The sequence below is a fragment of the Arvicanthis niloticus genome, chromosome 7 (assembly GCF_011762505.2).
Source record: "Arvicanthis niloticus isolate mArvNil1 chromosome 7, mArvNil1.pat.X, whole genome shotgun sequence".
In the NCBI taxonomy this organism is placed as follows: Eukaryota; Metazoa; Chordata; class Mammalia; order Rodentia; family Muridae; genus Arvicanthis; species Arvicanthis niloticus.
In genome coordinates this window covers 2163791-2185212 of record NC_047664.1, presented here as the reverse complement: position 1 = coordinate 2185212, position 21422 = coordinate 2163791, and the positions used below count along the sequence as shown (strand labels likewise).

General features: G+C 45.4%; 2 protein-coding genes across 4 annotated transcripts in view; one reads left to right on the top strand and one right to left on the bottom strand.

The window, feature by feature from the left end:
• Pigg (phosphatidylinositol glycan anchor biosynthesis class G (EMM blood group)) overlaps positions 1-3104 on the top strand; it is a 31770-nt gene extending 28666 nt beyond the window's left edge. For 2 of the 3 annotated variants that reach the window (XM_034508715.2, XM_076937771.1), the window contains one exon: positions 634-3104. In XM_034508715.2, coding sequence (XP_034364606.1) covers positions 634-874 — 241 coding nt within the window. In that variant the 3' untranslated portion in view covers positions 875-3104. The remainder of the gene's footprint in view (positions 1-633) is intronic. The other variant, XM_034508716.2, reaches the window with a different exon arrangement.
• A 16625-nt stretch (positions 3105-19729) lies between these two features.
• On the bottom strand, positions 19730-21393 carry Tmem271 (transmembrane protein 271). Its single transcript, XM_034509164.2, has one exon. It carries the CDS (start codon positions 21362-21364, stop codon positions 20240-20242), a length of 1125 nt encoding a protein of 374 aa, XP_034365055.1. The 5' UTR covers positions 21365-21393; the 3' UTR covers positions 19730-20239.
• Positions 21394-21422: the final 29 nt, after the last annotated feature.

Below are 21422 nucleotides of genomic sequence, written 5' to 3'. Positions count from 1 at the left end.
TAATAATCATTTCTTCTGTCTGCCTCTCGACTTTTATATGTCTCACTTTTAAGTCATACCTTTAAGTCATGCCCTTAGGTCTTGTCTCTAAATCTGATCTCTAAGTCATGCCCTTAAGTCACACACCTTTAAGTCTCACACACCCAAGGGAAAATCCTGGGTATCTAAAACAAGATGTTATCAGAGTGTGCTCAGCTGTTGTAGACTATTGTAAACAAGTCTCTTGTCAGGGTATATGGCTCAAGATGGCTGCAAGGATGATAGCCGCCTTCTGTCGGCTCCCCACATTTATATATTTGGTGTGTATGTGTGGTATGTGACACACATATAGGTTAGAAGACAACTTGTAAAAGTCAGTGTTCTTCTACCATATGGGTCCTAGGAATTGAACTTTGTCAGGCTTAACAGCAAGTGCCTTTCTCCCCACTGAGCCATCTTATCAGCCTAGTTTTGTCTTTCCATGTACACCATTAGGACAGTATCATCATGTCCAATGACCCAACAAGTGTACAGAAGAGTGATTGGAATGCCCTCTAGTCCAGAAGCAAGTGTTTATTGTTATTTTTAAAGTAGAGGTATGGATGAAGTGTTCTTGTGACATGCTCTGACATGTGTTTTCTATTTTGTTAATAGTGGTTCAGCACTGAGCCGAGCTTGCTTCTGCTATGCACTGATTTGCTCTGTTCCAGTTGCCACATACATTGTCCTGGTGACATCTCTGCGCTATCACTTATTCATATGGAGTGTATTTTCTCCAAAGCTTCTCTATGAAGGAATGCGCCTGCTCATCACGGCCGCCATTTGTGCAGTGTTCACTGCCACAAACCAGACTCACCACATGAGGGCTGAGGTGAAGACAGATACTTGGAGCTGATGTAGTTCGGCACCATGGGTTTGAGTATTGAACTGCTTACACGCAAGATTATTCTGAGGTGGAGAAAAAGGATGTGATGCCTGTGAAATGAATGGATAACATAATCTTACTTAGATTTAAATTAAATAGCAGATTAATAGAAGACCACCTTAAATACTTATATATTAAAATTTTCCTATTGATAATCACTCTTCTGAAATTTCAGAAATTTTAATTTCCTCTGAGTATGTTGTAACTATATATGCTTAAATTGATGGAAGAAAAAGTTCTGGACTTAGTCATTATATTTACCTCAGAGAGCCCAGGAGTCCTGTAAGAGGAGGTGTGTGGGCTACAAGAGCTACATCAAAGACCCCACAATCCTAAGAACTCTTCAAAGCAGAGTAAGTAGCATTTGAAATGAAAACTAAATCATTTCAGAAAATTATTCATTTAAAAAATAATGTATTGGTGGACAAATTAGAATACACTTGCATAATCCCAGTACTCAAGAAGGCAGAACCGAGAATATTATGATTTCCAGACTGCTTAGGTTGCATAAGATAACCATGTCTCAACTCCTCCCCACATCAATAAAAACTACTCTATATTAATATAACAAAATAATTATATTTTTCAAAACAAATATTTAATGAGAAAAATAATATTTGTTATGTTTTTACAAATGTCTTAAACGACTCACTCAATTGAAGACAGTTGGAATCCACATTTGATCTACTGTAGTTTATGGTTGAAAAATAAGCAATCCAGCCTCACTCAAATCTGTGGTTAGAAAAGTGTGAAATATTTTAATGCCACCTCTTCTCTGTCAGCTTAAACATTGTGCTTTGATACCAGAACAAAAATTGGCAGTAGTATATAGGGTCTTATTGTTGTTGAGACAAGATCTCTCAAATTTTTGATCCTGCCTCACTCTCCCAAGTGTTAGGATTACAGGTATACATCAGTGTGCCTGGTTTCAGATGCTAGCTCTTCCAAGTTAGTAGGAATGAAATGAGGGAGGCAGTCAATGCGTGCAGGTTAAGCTAGTGATCTGGTTAGGATCTTATGTGCAGTTTTAATGTATCTCAGTCATGTCATATTAACGAGGCCTGCCCTGGAGCCAGTGGAACTGTGTCGATCATCATGACTCTGCTGACACAGGACTGATCTGCCCTCATATGATAGAGACATGAAGATTACGGGAGTAACTAGCCATTTTATGCTTGGATTTGAAGCCTTCTCCGCATCCTGCTGTGAACCTGGTCAAAAGCTCATGGCCAGAGACGTCATAGGCTCTAAAAGAAAGCCTACTAGTGTTTTTCAAAATGGATTTTGTCACACTGTCTTCGACATGTTTATGTTTACCATCCGAAGATTAGGGCTGCTCTTAACCTTGGTCAGGAAAGCTGACAGTGTAATACAAAGACTTATAACTTGTCAGTGTGTGGAGAATAATTGACTATTGAATCTTCTGTCCTAAATGGACCATTTGTCTCTCTGTTTCTATTTCTTTCTGTGTCTCTGTCTGTCTCTCCCTGTCTCTCTGTCTCTCTGTCTCTCTGTCTCTCTCTCTCTCTCTCTCACACACACACACACACACACACACACACACACACCAAGAATCAAGTAACATTGTAGAAGAAACAGAATGCAAGGGCTAGCGAATGAGGAAAGGTGCTGTGAAACTCTGTGGTTATCTAAGACCATTTAGTTCCATTTTAACATGAATAGGGAAGGGGCACCTGGGGCACCACCCCTAGCTGAAGAGCTATCGTTAGTTAATGGCTCCTGGAGAAGGAGTCATTTTTTTTTCAGACATATAGCCACTAATAAGTTGCCTATGATCTAGTAAATAACCACATACACATATAAGTAACCCTAATTAAACTCTGTTGACTAGGGGAGAAAGGCATAAAAGGAGGAAGATGTGTTAGGAAGAAGAGTTCCAGAGGGAATGAAAGGGGTTTAAGAGAGGAGGATGGGGTAAAAATGATCAAAGTGTATTATATAGATGTATAAAATTATCGAAGATTAAATACTATATTTTAAAAGGGTAAGTTATGTTAAGTCTATGTGTATATATACTATAGCTCCTGAGTTTAAAAAGGGAAAGAAAAATCCACAGTGTATTTGGTTTCATAAAAAATTATAGTTTTATTATCTATCTTATTTTCTAAAGGAAATAAATAATATGATTTCTTTGTTGTTTAGACATTTAAATTTAATAAAAACGAATTGTATAACCTCATGACATTAACTTTTGTCTGTTTTTTTTTGGCAAATGCTAGGGGGTCAAACTTAAGACCTTGGCCATGCTAAGTGAACAGCCAGACCTAAAGCCAGGCCCTCATCACCAGGGCCTCCAGGGACAGTGGGGTAACTAGGAAGTTGGAGAAGGCTTGGGTGCCTCATCAAGCATAGCTATTCTGACATGCTTGGTGTCTAAACCCACTTCCTCTTATTTGTCAGGAACTTTAGGATTAGCCTTCCTAAAGGATCCATGTGTTCAGCTAACTTCAAGTGTTTCTCTATGCTGGTGTTTTAGCAAGGATAGAGCATGGGCATCTCCTCCTGGTTGGCTTCCCCCTCCTCCTTTGATACTTTGCAGTGTTGCATTTCCCTCTTATTTCTGCCTCTTACATCATCACTTTACCTAACTCAAGGCCTTTGGGGATAATGGCAGGGAAGGAAGTTCACTAAAGTACCAATAGCTTTGTTTTGTTCCTGATTCTTTCGGTGTGGTGAAATGAAACATAAGCACATATCTCTATTGTCCTTTCACATTCATCACAGATACAACTCTGAATTTTTATTCTTGTGAGCAGTGGTGCATAGAATAATAGTAAAGCCGGGTGTATGCTGCACGCCTGTAATACCAGCACTTGAAAGACTGGAGTACAGTAATCAGAGTTGGTTTGCTTCTAAAGACATTTTATTTTTATTACTTTAAAAATTATCAGCCAGGCGGTGGTGGCGCACGCTTTTAATCCCAGCACTTGGGAGGCAGAGGCAGGCGGATTTCTGAGTTTGAGGCCAGCCTGGTCTACAGAGTGAGTTCCAGGACAGCCAGGACTACACAGAGAAACCCTGTCTCAAAAAACAAAAACAACAAAAAAATATCTGTTTGTGAGTTTGTGCATGTGAGTGCAGGTGCCTGTGGAGACCAGAGTGTAGGGCAGCGCTGTGAGAAGCAGCTGGGTGCTTGCTAGAGCATGAGCTTGGAACCCGGGACCATTATTGGACGGCAGGAGTTCCCTCTGCTCCCAAGCCCTGGTTCTTTCATTTAGCTTCAGCCCTCCACAAGCATTCCACACAGAGATCTACGGCCAACAGTCACAAGGAACAGGCCTCAGGCCCTAGACCAGACAGTGTTGGATCCCTTGGAGCTGGACTAAAGAAGAGTGTGAACCACCTCATGTGGCTGCTGAGAATTGAACTTGGGTCTTCTGAGTCATCTTGTTACCCTGATCAAAAGCTCTTTTCTTTTTTGAGACAAGGTCTCACTATGTAGCCTTGGTTCATGTGTAGACCAGGCTAGCCTCAAAATTGTACAGATCCTAATCAGAAACTCTTCGTTACTTCACAATCCTGGAAATCAGCTGTTGTTAACAGTTTGTGGTGCGGAGAGGTGGTGAGGCTGGGTTGGGGTGGAGAAGGAATCCAGAATTGTTAAGTCCATTTGTCACAAAATTTGCTAAAGTTTAAATTTGCTAACGTAAAATTAGCTAAAACTGAGCTAAAGGTGAATCCAAACAGATAAAATACAAAATTTATAGAAAATTCAATATTTAATCTTTAAACTTTGCTTCCATAATACAGTTTATTTTTAATTACTTTCTTAGCATATAAAATGGTTTCCATTTTGACATTTCTATAAATGTCAAAATGTGCTTCTTCCATATCCATCCCCATCACTTTCCTCTGCTCTCCTCTCCTGCTGGCCCATATCCTTACCCCAAAGTAATCTCCTTCTTTCATTCCCACTAAAATAACTTTAAAATAAAGGCATTAACAATGGGGTTCCACAGACCTCCCCCGACACAGCAGGCTATTGCATCGCTTTTGTTTATCCCTCAGAACTTGATAGTAAGATCCCATTACTGATGATACATATTTGAGTCATAAGCATGGGAAAATCAAGTGTGTAGTGACCGGAGAGCTTCGTCCTTACTAGCTAGCTTCCATAGTGCTGGACGCTACCAAAGGAGGAAAGTAATTATCACTCTCACCTAGCTACAAAAATGACTAGTTTGGCCCCCTGGTGGAATAGTGTATGAACATTACAGGAGTAACCAACCAAGTTCTGACTGCATCTGAGGCCAGCTCCTCAAGATGAAACCCATCCCTGGCACAATTGATGAAGCCAAGAACTGTGGCTAGGCAGGTTTTGGTCTTTAAGGAAGAATTTACTATGATTATTTTGTTAAATGGACTTAGTGTTCAAACAATCCCCGATAACTTATGCTACACCCGTAGATCAGTACATCTCTCAACACTCAGTGGAGAAAGTGCTTGTGGTAGATAACAATGAACACAGAAACCCACAACTGGTCAGCATGCAGAGAATAAGACTCCAGAGTGCTCAGCCTTAAACGGAACATCAGCATCGCACCCCTCTCCCCAAAGGGCCGGGATCTTCCTGAAATAGGGGTTGGGCGACCCTTGTTAGCTCAAGTCAGATGAAATACAGACGTGAAGGACTCAAGGTGGGCTGAGTGTTGAGGGGCTATTGGTATTTGATAACTGCTAGGAGTGGGAGAGCCAACTTACTTTAATGGTATCACCTTGGGTCAATCGGACCCCAAAGCAGGACACACTCCCAAGAATATATTAGGCAATATAAATTAGGCAATATAAATTATTAGACTCAATGGGTTTTTTTTTTTAAAAGAAAGTAGGGGAAACAAACAAAAACATGAAGTTGGGTGGGAAGGGGGTAAGTATGGATCTGGGAGGAGCAGGGGTGACTGTAATCAAAATACTGGAATGGAATTTGGGGCTGGAGAGACGGCTCAGTGGTTAATAGCATTGGCTGCTCTTCCAGAAGACCCAGGTTCACCTACATGGAAGTTTATAACTGTTTGTTATTCCAGTTTTAGTAGAACTAACACTTTCTTCTGGCCTTTGTGAGCACAGCACACATATGGTACACAGACATATTTGCAGGCAAAACTTTCATACACATAAAATAAAAATAAATAAAATAAATTTGCAAATACTTAAAATTGTGAGGAGCCGCATTCGCCATTATAAGATGGCGCCGGCTTCTGCTTCCTGGTTCTTCATGGAAGCTTTACTTGAGAATGCGCCTGCGCATGGCGCGAAAACCGAGTATGACAATTGGATGAAAGATTTGAGCCAATGAGGGATCTGCACGTCTCCCAAAGCTCTATTTAAGCAGCGGGCTTTCTGAGCTCGGCGTCCTTCCCCTTTTCTCCATCTTGAAGAGCTGTTCAATAAATGCTGTCAGAAGAATCCTGAGTGTGGCGTTCTCCTTATCGGCAAGGCAGTGCGTCGCATAAAATATTACTTTAAAAAAATCAGGCCTTAGACAATTTTATCATGAATGTCACCACTGGAGACTAAATTGTACTTTTTCATTACTCTATTGTAAATACAAAACTAATATCCAAATTCATTAAATAAATGAGTGGAGGGATGGCTAAGTCAGTAAAGTGCTTGCTCTACAAGCATGAGGCCTAAGTTTGAGCCTCATAATGCGTGTGACCAGGCATGGTAGTGCACGTTTGTAAATCCCACTGGTGAGAGGCAAACAGGCTCTCTGTGGCTCGCTAGCTAATCAGTCTATCCTGCTTGGTGAGCTTAGGCCAATGTGAGACTCTGTCTCAAAGGAAGTGGACAGCCTACCTGAGGATGGCATTCAGGATTGATCTTTGTCTCCACATGCGTGTAACATGTCCATATGCACATGGGCCACAGGAACATACATACACAAACACCACTGAGCTGGACAATGGTGCTGCAAGCAGGCAGATGTCTGTGAGGGCCAGCCTGGTCTACAGAGTGAGTTTCAGGACAGCCAGGGATACACATTGAAACCCTGTCTCAAACAACAAAACAAGGACAAACGAAACAAAATGAAAAAAAAAAAATGATAGAACTCAAACTCATGGCTGGAGAAGTGGCTCAGTGGACATGGTGGATTGAGAGAAGGTATGTGCCAACCTCAGGCCAGTGCTGGGTGTCCCAGTGTGGACATGGTGGATTGAGAGAAGGCATCTGCCAACCCCAGGCCAGTGCTGGGTGTCCCAGTGCGGACATGGTGGAGAATGTTAACAGGAGATACGGTCATGGGGGCTAATCCTAACTGTAAGACTTCATTACAGGAGTGAGTTATTGGAGTGAGTGATTGTTGAGATGGATTATCACAGCATGGGTTATTTCACATAGGCAAGTTAATTGTCATAAGGTATGGGTTTTGCTTATAGGATGTGAGTTAATTATCACAGAGCATGGATTATTACAGTGTATGTTAGTTGGTGGGTTACTCATTACAGGACTGAGTTCCTGATAACAGCAACTTGGCCATTTGCTAGCCTGCCTTTCTTCTTTATCATGGGTTGAACATGGGTTGAAGGTCCTCTTCAGTAGCTGGTACCTTGATCTGGGGTTTTCTAGTCTGCAGAACCGGTTGATCTATTCTTTTTTTTTTTAAAGCTCTTATTATTTTATGTATATGACAAGTACACTGTAGCTGGCTTTAGACATACCAGAAGAGGGCATTGGATCCCATTACAGATGGTTGTGAGCCACCATGTGGTTTCTAGGAATTGAACTCAGGACCTTTGGAAGAGCAGTCAGTGCTCTTAACCACTGAGCCGTTTCTCCAGCCCTAATCTATTCTTTAGAAAGCATCCACCCCAAGTATTCTATCAAAGTCATAGAAAATAGACTAAGACAAGTGGTATACAGAACATACTTCTGGCGTTCTAAGGTGTATAAGTCAACCAGTGGTGGTTTGGGTGATAAAACGCTCTCATGGGCTCATGTATTTAATACATGGAAGGCTGTGGAACCCTGAGAAGGTGGAGCCTTTCTAGAAGAAGCATGTCAATGAAGACAGGCTTTGAGGGTCTCTTTCTCTTTCTCTCCCTCCCTACCTTTCCCCCTCCCCCTTCCCTTCTCTCCCTCTCCCCCTTGCCTTTTCCCCTGTCTTCTTCCTGTATGCACAATACAATGTGATCAGCCAGCTGTCTACCACACCATGCCTCCCTGTCATGGACTCTAGCCCTTTAGTATTGTAAGCCTAAATGACCTCTTCCTTAAGCTGTTTTTGTTTGTTTGGTTGGTTGGTTGGTTTGGGGGTTGTTTTGGGGGTTGTTTTGGGTTTTGTTTTTGTTTTTGTTTTGTTTTGTTTTGGTTCATGATACTTTTTTAAATCATAGCAAAAAAAAAAGGTGTAATGAATACAGCAAGTTTTATAACTAATTCAGAAGTCTTATTTATTAAGTGGAAAGAGAATCAGCTTTTAGAAAGCCAGGAAAAGAGCATAAAAGACATCAAATGCTCAGAAAAGGCGTTTCAAAACACTTACAATGAAAGGAGGAGAAGAAGACACCACTTCACAGAACCCAGCAAAATGACAAAGTTGCTGAGACCAGGAACACCAACTTCTGAGAGAGGTAGGGAATAACTTTTCCTGTGCCTCTATGTAGAAAGTTTCACTGTGCACAGCAATCCAGGAGCCAAACCATACACACCCTAACCCTCAACTCAGTTGTGACTCGGAGGAAAGCTTGACTGTAAGCAAGACCATGAACAGGTATCTTAGTGTTTCCTGTTGCTATGACAAAATACCTAAGACTAGATATGCAGAAAAATGGTTTATTTGCAGACCCAGGAGCATGGTACAGCATCTGATAAGGACTCCGTGGCTCAACACAATGTGGCAGATGGCTTCTCAGTGAGTGGGGATACAAAAGGAAGAGGTCCCATGGCAAAGCAAAAAGCCAGTCTTGATAGACCACTACACAAGACTAACATTAATCCCTCCCAAGCATAGGACAGCTCCTATTGACTGTACACTAGCCTCACCTCTTAAAAGTCACACCATCAAGACCACACTTCTAACACATAAAACTGAGAGAGACACAAACCACATCCAAATTGCAGTGATTATCTACAGCTTTTATACCTTCTTTCTTAGTTATTTAAGATTATCTTGCCTGGCAGTGGTGGCACATGCCTTTAATCCCAGCGCTTGGGAGGCAGAGGCAGGTGGATTTCTGAGTTCGAGGCCAGCCTGGTCTACAGAGTGAGTTCCTGGACAGCCAGGGCTTCACAGAGAAACCCTGTCTCGAAATTTTAAAAAAAGATTAAAAAAAAAAGATTATCTTGAATGCCCTTTGAAGCAATTTAATTTCCATTTATTTGGCATCAATTACCCAAGAATTAATGCATTTCTTTCAAGGGTCAGCCCATATTCTCTTTAAGAATTTTTGAATTGGAGCTAGGAAGATGGCTCATCGGTAAACGCTCTTGCCAAAAAAAAAAAAAAAAAAAAGCAAGAAAACCTGAGTTCAGATCCCAGGACCCATGTAAATGCCAGGTGGGCATGGCAGCCCTCCTTCTACTCCATTCTCGTAAGGAGACAAGACATCTCTAAAGCAAACTGTCTTGCAAGACCCTACCTCAAAAAAAGAAGATTGAGGATTCCCAGCATCAACTTCAGATTTCCACATGTATGTGTTCACATACACGCATTTGCACACAGACATCATACAAATACACATATTTTTATACACATCTTTTTAGAAAAGAAGTTTTGTGTTGAGTTGTACAGGTGCAAAGTTTTTCTTTCTCGTGATGTATTTTTCATGCTTTGCTATGCAGGTAGTGCTAGCCTCATTCTGGGTAGTGTTCCCCATTCTGAGATGCAGAAGAAAATCAAACTTGGTTTCTCTCATAATACACTATGCTACTGTGAGCCCCAGCTGTATGGAAGATTTTACCCACACTGCCAAGCGAGCAATCACTTGTGCCGCAGACATCAGCAGAGTGTCCCCTGATTCAGCTTAACTCTGACACTCTCTGCTTAGAGGCCATCAGATTCCACAGGTTGACAGCTCAGTCCCAAACATTGTCCCACTTGTACAAATGTCAAGCCCTAGTCTATTTTACCAGGGTTTCTGACAGACCAACTGTAGGGCAAGCGTACTAGTCTATTTTCAGCTGCTATGACAAAATAGCAGGCCTCAAGCGAGGACTCAATGAGAGCATTTACAGCTCTGGTAAGGAGCGATGTTCCATTCCCAACACCCACATTAGTCGGCTCATAACTGCCTATAACTCAATTCCAGGACATCTGGCACCCTCTTCTGGCCTCCACGGGCACTTGTATGCATGTGGTTTATGCAGGCACATGCATATACATGTACAATTTAAAACCTGAGGCTAAGCAGTTTACAAAAGAAAAGGCGGTTATTTAGCCTTGCTATAGAAGTTCAAGGGCACGGTGCCAGCTTCTCATCTCTGTGAGGCTCCTTGCAGATGGCCTTCAGATAGTGGGGTGCAAGGATGGACATACAGTGAGACAGGAAGCAGATAGCAGAGAGGAACCACTTCTGCTCTTTAATGATAGATACTTCACTCTTGGAAACTAATTTATTCTGGGAGACCAGCATTAATCCTTTCCAAGGGCAAATCCCATTGACTTCTTTATCCTGCAACAGACCTGCGTCTTAAAAAGTCTCAGCACCATTTTAATGCCACTATTTTGGGAAAAAAGCTTCTGACATATGAACCTTCAGAGGACACACTCAAGCTATATCCAACCCACAGCAGCAGGTGAAAGAACTTTTCCTACACGACTGACTATAGTGAAGAGAGATAGAAACACTTCAGTGGAAGACTCGTCAGTGGGCTAGTGCTTACCTATACAATGGGATAGAATGTCAGGAAAAGCCAGGTTTAATATTGTCACACATGAATCTCAGAAATATGATGACAAAAAAGCATATTCACAAACACCTAAATACAGTATGTTTATATAAAACTTTTAAGTGTGCAAAAGAATACAATGTACTGCATATGGGAACATGTACAAGCTTTTACTACCCAAAAACATGCTTAATCACTGTTCCATTGCTGTGAAGAGACACTATGAAGCGACTCTTATAAAAGGAAGCATTTGATTGGGGACTGGCTTAAAAGTTTTAGAGGATTAACCCAGTATTATGGCAGGAAGCATGCCAGCAGGCATGACAGGCATGCCACATCCTGATCTGCAGGCAAAGCAAGAACCTGGGCCTGGTATGGGCTTTTGAAACCCATCAAAGAGTTCCACTCCCTGGTAACTAAGCATTCAAATATATGAGCCAATGAGGGCCATTCTTATCCAAACCACCACAATGGTAGGCTCATAAGTTTGAGTACTTTGTCACCAGTTGGTGGAACTGTTTGGGAAGGATTAGGAGCTGTGGCCTCATTGGAAAAGGTGTATCATTGGGGTGGGCTTTGAGGTTACAAAAGCCTTCACCATTCCCCGTTCGCTCTCTCTGCCTCACACTTGAAGATGTGATGTGAGTGCCTTGGCTGCCTGCCACCTACTGCCATGCTCCCCACCATGAGTTATGGACTCACCCTCTGAAACTGTAAAGCCCCAGTAACTCTTTCTTCTTTAAGTTGCCTTGGTCATGCTGTATCTTCATAGCAATGAAAGGGTAACTAAGACAGCGATGACCCACCAGGTTCAGGTAATTGGTATCTCAAAGGATCAGAAGGAAGACTTACAGAAGAGCTCTGGGTGTCCCTGTAAGTTTATGCAGCAATGAAAGAAATAAAAAAGTGAAGACCCCCATACTCGGGAGACCCTTCCTCAAGTCTCAGGAGATCACGACCACCCAAAGATCACAAGAAACCATACCTGGATGCAATCAGCAGAGGTTTATTAGGGAAGAAACCTGGCAGCCAGCGGTCTCACCACGCACTCGCACAGGAGTGGGGTTCGATCCCAACATCTAGTCCGTGGAGGGCTTTAAAAGGAAAAACCACAAACCAGGGGAGTGGGGAGGGGGTGAGGGGTTGCCAAGGATACATAACATAAGAATAGCGAAACATTCCAGAGAAACCCACCCTGAATGGTTAGTGTCATGTGGAAATCACCCTGCATTCTTCTCAAAAATGTGGTTTTTATCATGTCATTGTGTCCTATCCTGCCATTACCAACTATTTCAGATTAACTATCTTCCGGCTATAGCCCCACCTAGGTGGCAGCATCTTTATCTGTAGTCAGGAATGTGTCTTCCTGCCTTGGGCCTCTCCCACCCATAGGTGGGCCTACTGCTTGAGGCTTGATTCAGGGGCAGTGTCCGTCACCTGGAATGTGTCCTGGGGTAGTGAAAATCTTACATTCAGTTCTGCTTTCTGAAACTTGCATTTTTCTGCCCAGGTCTAAGGGCAAAGAAAAAGTCTACATATTTCATAAAATGGCCTTTATAATTTTTCACTCTACAAAAGGAAAGGTGGGCTGAGTTGGAGGGAGTAATTTAAAACCAAAATTTAACATTTTTATTCTCCAATATTTTTAGTTTAAAGCTTTGTGTTGTAATTTTGATATCCGTGTAAATAGGACTCAATAGGTATATCTGTGGTGTAATATGCTCCAAATTTGTCCTAATTGTCAGTACAAGAAGCGTGTAGGAAGGGGTTGTTCTAATCTCAGAGGCCGACTATCAACACTACTACCCAGGCCTCGAGGGGCCATCTACACTGAGCTGTGCTAGGGCTGGCTGACAGCTGCTGCGGACATGGATGAGCTCAATCAGAAGTGTGCCACAGGGGTGTCAAGCTTCCTGGAGGGGGATTTGAGGATAGGCGAGCCCTTCATTGGAAGAGGGTAGGTATGTGGTTTGGTATATATAGAGGCTTGCAGGACCTTGAACAGGTGCTACGAAGACAGCTGAACGTCTGTCTCCACGAATAGCGGAGGCTGTCCTGCAGTGGGGCTGTAAAACTCCCACGCGTGCCATACAAAGACAAGCTTGAGTCCGACCTTGACCCAGGCCCCAGGAAGTCTACTGACTCCCCACTGTGTTTCTGGAGGGAGCAGACAGCTCTAATCTGAGTTCAGAAGTCTTCTTCCCACCTGGAAGTGGCTGTTTTTAGGATGAAGACCTGTTCACACACCACCACCACCTATATATGTGTGTAAGGCCAGTCAGCCTTGACCTACTGCCAGGCCCCCAGATAGATCTACACCGAGATGAGTATTACAGGTGTGACCATTTCAGCCCAGACTTGCTTTTGTCTCCAGGGAGCCTTGAGGTGGTTCAAGGTGGAACACAAGAGCTCTGAGCTTGCCGCCATCCTGCAGCAGCGTGAGTAGGTGGCTGCACAGTGGCAGCTGAGCTTCAGTGTGGGAGAGGCAAAGTCACGCATTTAAGGAAAAAATAACCTGAATTACACTTTAAAAAGCAGGAGGGGCTGTCATGGGCAGGCCCCCGCAGACCCTCCTCCGGGGTAGTTCCTGTTCCTATGGAAGGATGGGCTGGGGGGGGGGGTGTGCATTGTGGGAGTGCTTCAGCAAAAGGGAAACTGAGGATGTTGGAATTCAGAGACGACCTCTGCTGGGCAGAGACTTGGGGTAAGCAGGAGGGAAGACCTTTCAAGGTCCTAAGAAGAACAGTTTGGGAGGCCGTGTTCTGAAGGTCCTGATAGAGCAAGCCAAGAGAGCTAAGGTATTTATGTATCACCTCTTCTGTAGATGCTCTAGGAGCCCAGGCCTGTGGCTACTGGAAACAAGTTTCTTATCCAGACAGGGCCCTTTGAAGGCTGTGTAGGACAGCCCCTCTAGAAAGAGGACTGATACATGACAGCCCACGCTGTAAAAGTACTCAGTTATGTGTGGTTCTCTCAAACAAAGTTGCAAATAAGACAAATATAAGAAGTGTTCAGAAAACGTCCTCTTCTGCAGTTATTTTATAACCATAAAATCATTTTTCTTCTTCAGGCTACTCACATGGCGTGACTTTTCAGACCTGTGAGCACACGCAGGCTGCTGTGCACTTGGCCTTGTTGTTCAAGGCTGGGATAATTTCCTTCCTGTCTGTACCTGAGATCTCAGAAGCTGGCTGGTTCTGCTACCAGAGGGAAAGGATGCTTCCTATGGAGGCCCAGTTCCACAGAGATGAAAGTAGATGTCTGTTTCCTGTATTGACCTTGGTCATCTCTATACTCCCACAACAACACTGAATCTGCACACAGTAAGTACCCCACAGGTGCCCTCCATGAATTAATAAAAGTGGATGCTGACAGCAGTAAGAGTTCCCAAGTCCATTAAGCACTTGAGAGCATCAGGAGGTCCATTCCTTGTCAGTGTGTCCACTGGCTCTACCCATTAGCCCCGCCCATTCCATCAACCAACCCCAACATCCTATTGCATGGTATACCTCCTAGATGTTATTATAGGCATGCTATTGTGTGGATTCTACCGTATGCCAGTTATTGGCAATCTTCTAGATACATGGCCAGTTCAGCTCATACAGAGCAGAGGCCAGGCCCACCTCTGGCAGAGCTGATCAAATATGAGGCAAATATTGCTCCTCCATTTCTACCTATGAGGTGCTAACTTCTGTGACCACTCTAGGCTGGGGTGCAGGTGAACATGAGCACAGCCGGCTCTCCAGGAGGCTTAGGCTGACTGAGCAGATGCTCATGTCTCCTAGCTGAAGAGCATGAAAGAGTACTCTGCGTTGACCAAGGCGCAGTGGAGGAGGAGCTGGACATGGATGGCTTAGATCCAGCTATAGAAGTGTGACTTAGGTAAGGGAGCCAAGGAAGGTGGGGTCATGGTAGTCCTGCTGGAACAGGGCTCTCATCTTTGCTTCCTTCAGGGCCAGGCGTGTCTTCTTTCTACAAACCAGATGTTAACAGCATCAGGGCCTTGAGAGGATGCGGTATAAATGGCCTGAAGCACCAGAAGCAGTGCGGTCTGCACACTGCTGTTACTCCTGCATGATTCACGAGGCCCTTCCTTCCTCCTTTCCACATTTCTGCTCTCACATGTAGCCTCCCTCCTCCCTAACACATGCCCCTCATAGAGAAAAATAAAAATGGACCTCTTGAAATGCCATCAGGGCTCAGCCTCGGCCTTAGCAGCAACCCACTCTCTCTATGTATTCCTCAGCGCCCAGATACTGTGACTCTTCCTTTGTCCCAGATGCCCACATCTGATAACAGACATGGCCTTCCCTCATATACACTACAGGCCTTTATTTGCCAGGAATATCATTGTAGGTCCTCACAGCTATTGAGTCACTGGATTCCCCAGTGAAAACCTGCATCAGCTCTTCCCCACCCCTGGGCAAACCATAGTCAAGATGTTTCTTTCCTTCTGGACTTTTTCTGAGTAAAGCAACATAACAGGAAAACGTTGCATCAAGGGCAAAGATGAAGGCTGGGCAGTTGGTGGCACACACCTTTCATCTCAACACTTGGAAGGCAGAGCCAGGCAGATCTCTGTGAGTTTAAGATCAACCTGTTCTACAGACCAAGTTCCAGGACAGCCAAAGCTACACAGAGAAACCATGTCTCAAAACACCAGAAAAGAAAGAGAGAAAGGAAGGAAGGAAGAAAGGAAGGAAGAGATACAGGAAGAGCTCCATAGGTAACTCAGATACTACTTCAAAGGAAGATTTCAACCTGGATGGGGCCCCAGCAAGAACAGTAGGATTATCAGAGAGGTTTCCTGGAACCTGGAGGACTGGAGAAGGAAGAGGACTGAAAAGCAGGAGGCCTATGTGCCCTGCTCATTGCTGTAAGAAGATCCAGTGAAGGCTCAGAAGAGCCTGTGGCCTTCTGCCTTCTTATCCGGCTTGTTCCCTCACCATAGTTGGCCATGAACAAGAAAGTGGCCAAAAAAAGCATAAATTTTGTGAAGTATCCTGTGTTTTAAAAGAGATTTTATTGATCCAACAGTGGCATTCCATTGAAGATCAATGGCTGATAAAGTGAAATTACAAGATCAGAAATTTTCTGAGAGAAAAACCACAAGTATAAGATATAAAGCACAGCGACTAAGAATATGTGTTGAACATATCTGCCACAGGACGACTGTCCTTGACTGTCCTCCTAGCCAAATGGCTTGCATCTTTGGAAGTTTGTTCACCCTGTCTAGTTACTCCATACTGCCTGCTGTATGTAATTCTACCCTAACTGCACATGGCCTCAGGGAGGGGCTAGACTACACAGGCCAGGGAAGACTGGCAGGGGGAGGTCCATTGATGTGATTGTGAGACAGCCGGCATCCCTGCTGAGCCAGCACTTTTCTCCCTGCTGAGTCAACACTTTCCAACAGGGCCTTTTGGTGGGGGACATCCATACCTTTTACCTATGCGTTATCAGCTCAATAAACTCATTGGTTCCTCAGAGTGAGCTCTAGCAAATCATACCTCAATTTGTTGTTGGGACCTTAGGGGGAGGAGGATGCATTGGTTTATGTCTCCTTCTGGGAAGGAAGTTTAGCAGCAGAAATCACCAGGCTTCTCCTCTTATCCCAGGAGTTGCTCAGAATTCAATTTTGAAAATATAAGGCTAGTTCCTTGCTGTGATCCTAAATTCATTTCTTTCTTCCTTTGGGGATTTCCCCCTTTGATTAGGCAGTAAACCAAGCAGGGACACTGGGCCCTTGGAAATTATACCTGTTGACATGAGACTGCAACAGATTCTCAGGTGGAACAGGTATATACGCTCCTAGTTCTTAACTACATATACTTATTGTTCATAACTCTGGCATTTATGACTCTTCTCTGAGATCATAGTGAGAAGAAATACTTTGGGTGATGATGAGTTTGGGGGATACTGTAGGATGAGCCTATCTTCACAAGGACGTGCCAAGTGACCATCACTGGAGTTGCATGTAGCAGGCTCCGAGCCTGGGAATTCAGCCTGACAGCCTAACCCTTGCCCAGGTCTCAGAACTTCCCACCATGAACCCATTGAGATGCCTTGACACGAGATGGTCTTCTCTGTTTGTCTGTTCCCACTTAGCTGTGGCCTCAGAGGTTCCTGCATGTTCATCCTATGACATAATACTGCAGCAGAGAGAGAAATACAAGCTCAGGGACCCACAGCCAGCCCACAAAGCCACAAATGGATTCCACTCTGTTTCTGATGCCCCAGACTTCACTTATTTGGCCTGGCCCTCATACATACAAGAAGCTATATGTGTATGTCCATGCAGATATGCATATGTGTATGTGCATTCATTAGTGAGCATAAGCACATATGTACATGTTACTGTATGTAAACTTGCTTGTGTTCTGTTGTGTGGTATGTGCATCCTGGTGTGTACATGCATACACATATGCATGTCTGCATATGGGTTCAAGGCTTCTTCCTTTACGGCATCCCCTCGCCAGGCATCAGCACGTTGAAACTCACAACCAATCATTTGGCTGGTTAAATAGTTGTTAAATGATTATTTGACTGAATTTTCATCCAAAGGCTCAGCTGTCATGTCACCCAGAACAGAACATCCTTCTGAGGCAATGCATAAAAACCCAGTTATTAGGGTCCACTGATTCTGTAATAAAGCATGGCTTTTTTGACATCTGTGCAAGTCCATGCTGTGTCTTAGCCTCTTAAAACTAAACCCCCATCCCTAAGGACTGTGAGGCTCTCTTGCTGAACAAACAATACCTTACACCTAGCTTGCTTACTTAGCATGTAAAAACACTAAGATATGTTTGTGTCTAATTTTGGAAGAAAGGCCAAGAAGTGACTTATTTTCCAAGTAACACAAAGAATTAGCTTTGGACAGCTACCTATAACTTCATTAAAGCAGAGTGGACATGAGTAAAACTGCTGTGCGTTGGAATGCAAAGTGAGGTGGTAAAGCCTCAAGATCCTATCTGCACACCAGGTCCCGAGGACTGCTCTTTATAGGAAACTGACTTTTAAACAATAGTGGGATTCTTTTTCTCCAGTAAACTTTGAAAGTGAAACTTTGCTACCCCACCTATCTCACAGACACCTTGGAAGGAGAAGTGGAGCTGGCAATATGTATGTATTTGGGAGTTAGAACATCAAATCTTGAAACATTCATCTAATTCATTTGTCTTAAGAGACTTACTTGCCCAAGTCTAGGAGAAAGCCCTCACCTCCCACACCCCAGGCTCCCCCTGTTGCCCTGAATCAGACAATATACACAAATATCACAATGATCTGCCTTCCCTGGTATCTGGGTTTGCCCACCTAAGTCCTCTCTACAAAACTTCTGTTCCATAAATAAATAAATAAATAAATAAATAAATAAAATCTGAAATGTAGAGAGGCTACTCACCTTGATAGACAATTTAAAAGACTCATGAGGCATCTAAGATTTAGAGCTACATGAAATGTACATGACTAAATGTCTCGGGGAAAAACCACCAAAGGTCCAATGTGGATCTTGCTGCAAGTACGCAGCCTATAGACCCACTCCACCTAGGCTGCTTGCTCTCATCCACAGGGCTTTGAATGGACCCAGTAGAATGGCCAGCAGCCACCTGTGAGTTCTCTGCTCTCAGTTGTAAGCATCCATCAACATCACATGTTTGGATTGGCGTAGATAAGAGAAGTATCTTAAGTCAGTTTATGCTGCCTCCGTTTGTGACATTTCTGCTTAAGCAGGACTGAACAGACAACAGCAGGAGGTTTAGCCTCTTCTCTCTGCTTGCCCCAGGAGATCAAAGGTCTGAGATAGGTGAGATAGCCATGAGTGATGGCTTCCTTTTGGGCAGCTTTACATACAGCTGCCAGGACTGAACTTGTCGATGCTTTGATCACATCCTCAAGTGTCAGAGGAAATGTCTTAGCAGAGGTAAGACCAGTCCTCACCGCCAGAGCTTGGCCCATGGCTGCTGTCAGACCTCACTGTTCTTCATGGAAATGGATTTGGACACCCTCCTCCTCTAGTGTCCTAGTGTACAGGGCAACTAGCCTGGTTTTAACTAAGGTAGGATGCTTACAGTCACCGGGGATACAGGGGAGGGGGGAGGGGGGAGCTCTGGGCAGGGCATTTGGGAATTGAGGAAAGGCCTTATCACAGCCTGTGACTGGGAACTGTGCCTCCTTAAACAGCAGGTTTCTTCATAGAAGTAGCCTTTTGCACACTGAAGACCCTACCCAGGATCTCCATCACTCTTTTAGCCTGTGGAGCTTGATACATGGGTATTTGCACATCCAGAGGACTGTTCCCCTCCTCCACATAAAAGGAGCACCTTTTGGGTCAGAGCTCTGCTCCCAGGTAGACTGAGTCACTACCTGCCTGGTCTCACTAGTCCAGGCACATGAAGGTCAGATCACCTTTCCCCAAAGCCTGCTTGGTTCCCAGCCAGCCCACCAGAAGGATGGAAACACTCCAGTCATGTCGAACTCATTTCATATTGTGTGTAAATGGTTACACGAATATTCTACTCACTTAAAGGTATGTCCTTCACATTCATTAAGGCTATTAGAGTGGTGTATTTAAATGAAATGCTATATAGTTAAACTCATCAGATTATTGAGTTAAAAGGAAAATTATTTTGCAGAAAAACTAAGACTTCGATTTTTTAAAATAGAATCAAACTGTTCATATGTATTAACCAAAAATAAAACCTACTGCTTTGCAGTAGAAACCACACAACCAGTTTCCAAAAACTGAAATGCAGGGGTCTGGCATCAGTGTCTCTCCACACAGCTGGTAGCTCAGAGATAGGTTGGACCTAGTCAACCAGCTAGCGGAGCACAGATGTTCGAACTCAGCATTTGTCTGTCCCAATTCAGCCACTCTCCCCCCATGCTGATTTGCATGTAGACATCCTCCAATTCCAAGTTGACGGACATTCTCCAGTAACATAGCAATCAATTTAATAAAGGAACTCACCAATGTCAAATTGCAATAAATTTACCAAACATTTTCACTGTTTATGGAGAGCTTTACAGTAAGAAAGTGGCGACAGAAGCAGGCACATCCGGGTACAAAGTGTTGCTGTTGGTTGCTCTTTACTTCTGTTCCTACAGTTCCAACTGCTTTGCGCTCTCAGCCGAGGTCCTCTACAGGAAATCACCTTTGCTAGGCGTTCTGTTCTTGCCCATTCGACCCAGGACCTCCTCCTTCTCCTCTGAGCACAGTCCTGGGGTATGGACTTGCCTAAGAGAAGAGTGATCGGCGAGCCCACCCCAAACATTTATTGTAAACTTTAAATGGAGTCCGGATATGAGTGACACAGAAGGGAGACACCTCCTCACACAGAAAGGAGAATACCATATAGTGTCCTAGAGTCTCGCAGATAACACAAGGCCGGGCCGGAATAGGTGCCAAGCCTCACGCAGGCACAACACCAAGCAAAGCCTGACTGCTGCCCTTTTGGGCGTCTCGTGGGGGAATTGGGCCCGAACTCAGCAGGCTCGGCTAGGCTCCCAAGGGCGCGCCACCTCACAAGGCGGCCGGCAGCAATAAGGGTAGGAGGCGTTGAGGTCGGGGTCCGAGGGCGCATACCCTGGCAGTTCCACCGACGGGTGCCCGCCACAGCACACCTCCACACCCGCCTCGTCGAACGCGTGGAAGACGCCCACGTTGATGTAGGACACAGCGTGGTGCGCCGCGAAGCTCGCGCAATCTCCTGGGGTGATGAAGTCGGACTCCTCCGGGGATAGGATAGAGGCCTCGCTGGGCCGAGGCTGCAGCCGCCGCCCCCTTTTGCCCCGGCGGCCGCGCCGGGTCCGGGAGGCTAGCGGCTGAGAGCGGAGCCCGGGTCCGCCCCGCGGTCGCGCCAAAGATCGGCTTGCCCTCCGCCGGCCCCGGCGTCCGCGCCGGGCCTGCGACGACTTGTAGTTTTTGACCAGCAGGAGGCTGAGCAGGCCCAGCAGGCACTCGAGCGAGTTGAATACAGTGGAGAGCACCAGGCCGCGCTGGTAGTCCTTCAACTTGCGGCATTTGGCGGTCGTGGTGCTGTCCAGGTTGCCGCGGGAGCGCTGCGTGCTAGTGCCTGGGGCTACAGAGCCAGTGGCCGGGCCAGGGCCAGCGGCCGGCGTGCGCGGGGGCACGCAATAGTGGGAGTACTTGCGTTCCACCAGGGACACGGTGTCGCCGTCGATCACTGCTCCCGCAAAAGCGCTGAGAACCCCGAGCATGAAGACCAGGACGCCTAGGAGCAGCAGGTTTTGGCTGTTCACCGGTCCCGAGGGCCCGGCAGCCGCCCGCGTTTCTCCAGGAGAGGGCTCCGGAGCGCCCGCTGGAGATGCGGGGACCCCGAGTCCCGGGCCCTGCCCGGCCCCTGACCCGGCGAGGGGCGCCTCCCGGGGCCCGCAGCACAGCAGGGCGGCGCCGAGCAGAGAGAGGCCGGCGGCCAACAGCAACCCCGAGTAAAAGGCTCCGGCGGCCGCCCCTAGCCGGAACGGCTCCCCGCGCAGCTCAGAGCCCAGTGAGAAGCACTTGAGGCCGACGGCGGCGGCGCTGAGCGCGCAGGCGAGCAGCAGGCAGGAGGAAAGCGCGGCGCAGGCCCCGCGGACGCTCCACTTCATCCTCCGCGCCGGAGCCGGCCCGCACCCGGCGCGCCCGCCGCCGCCCGCCGCCGCCCCC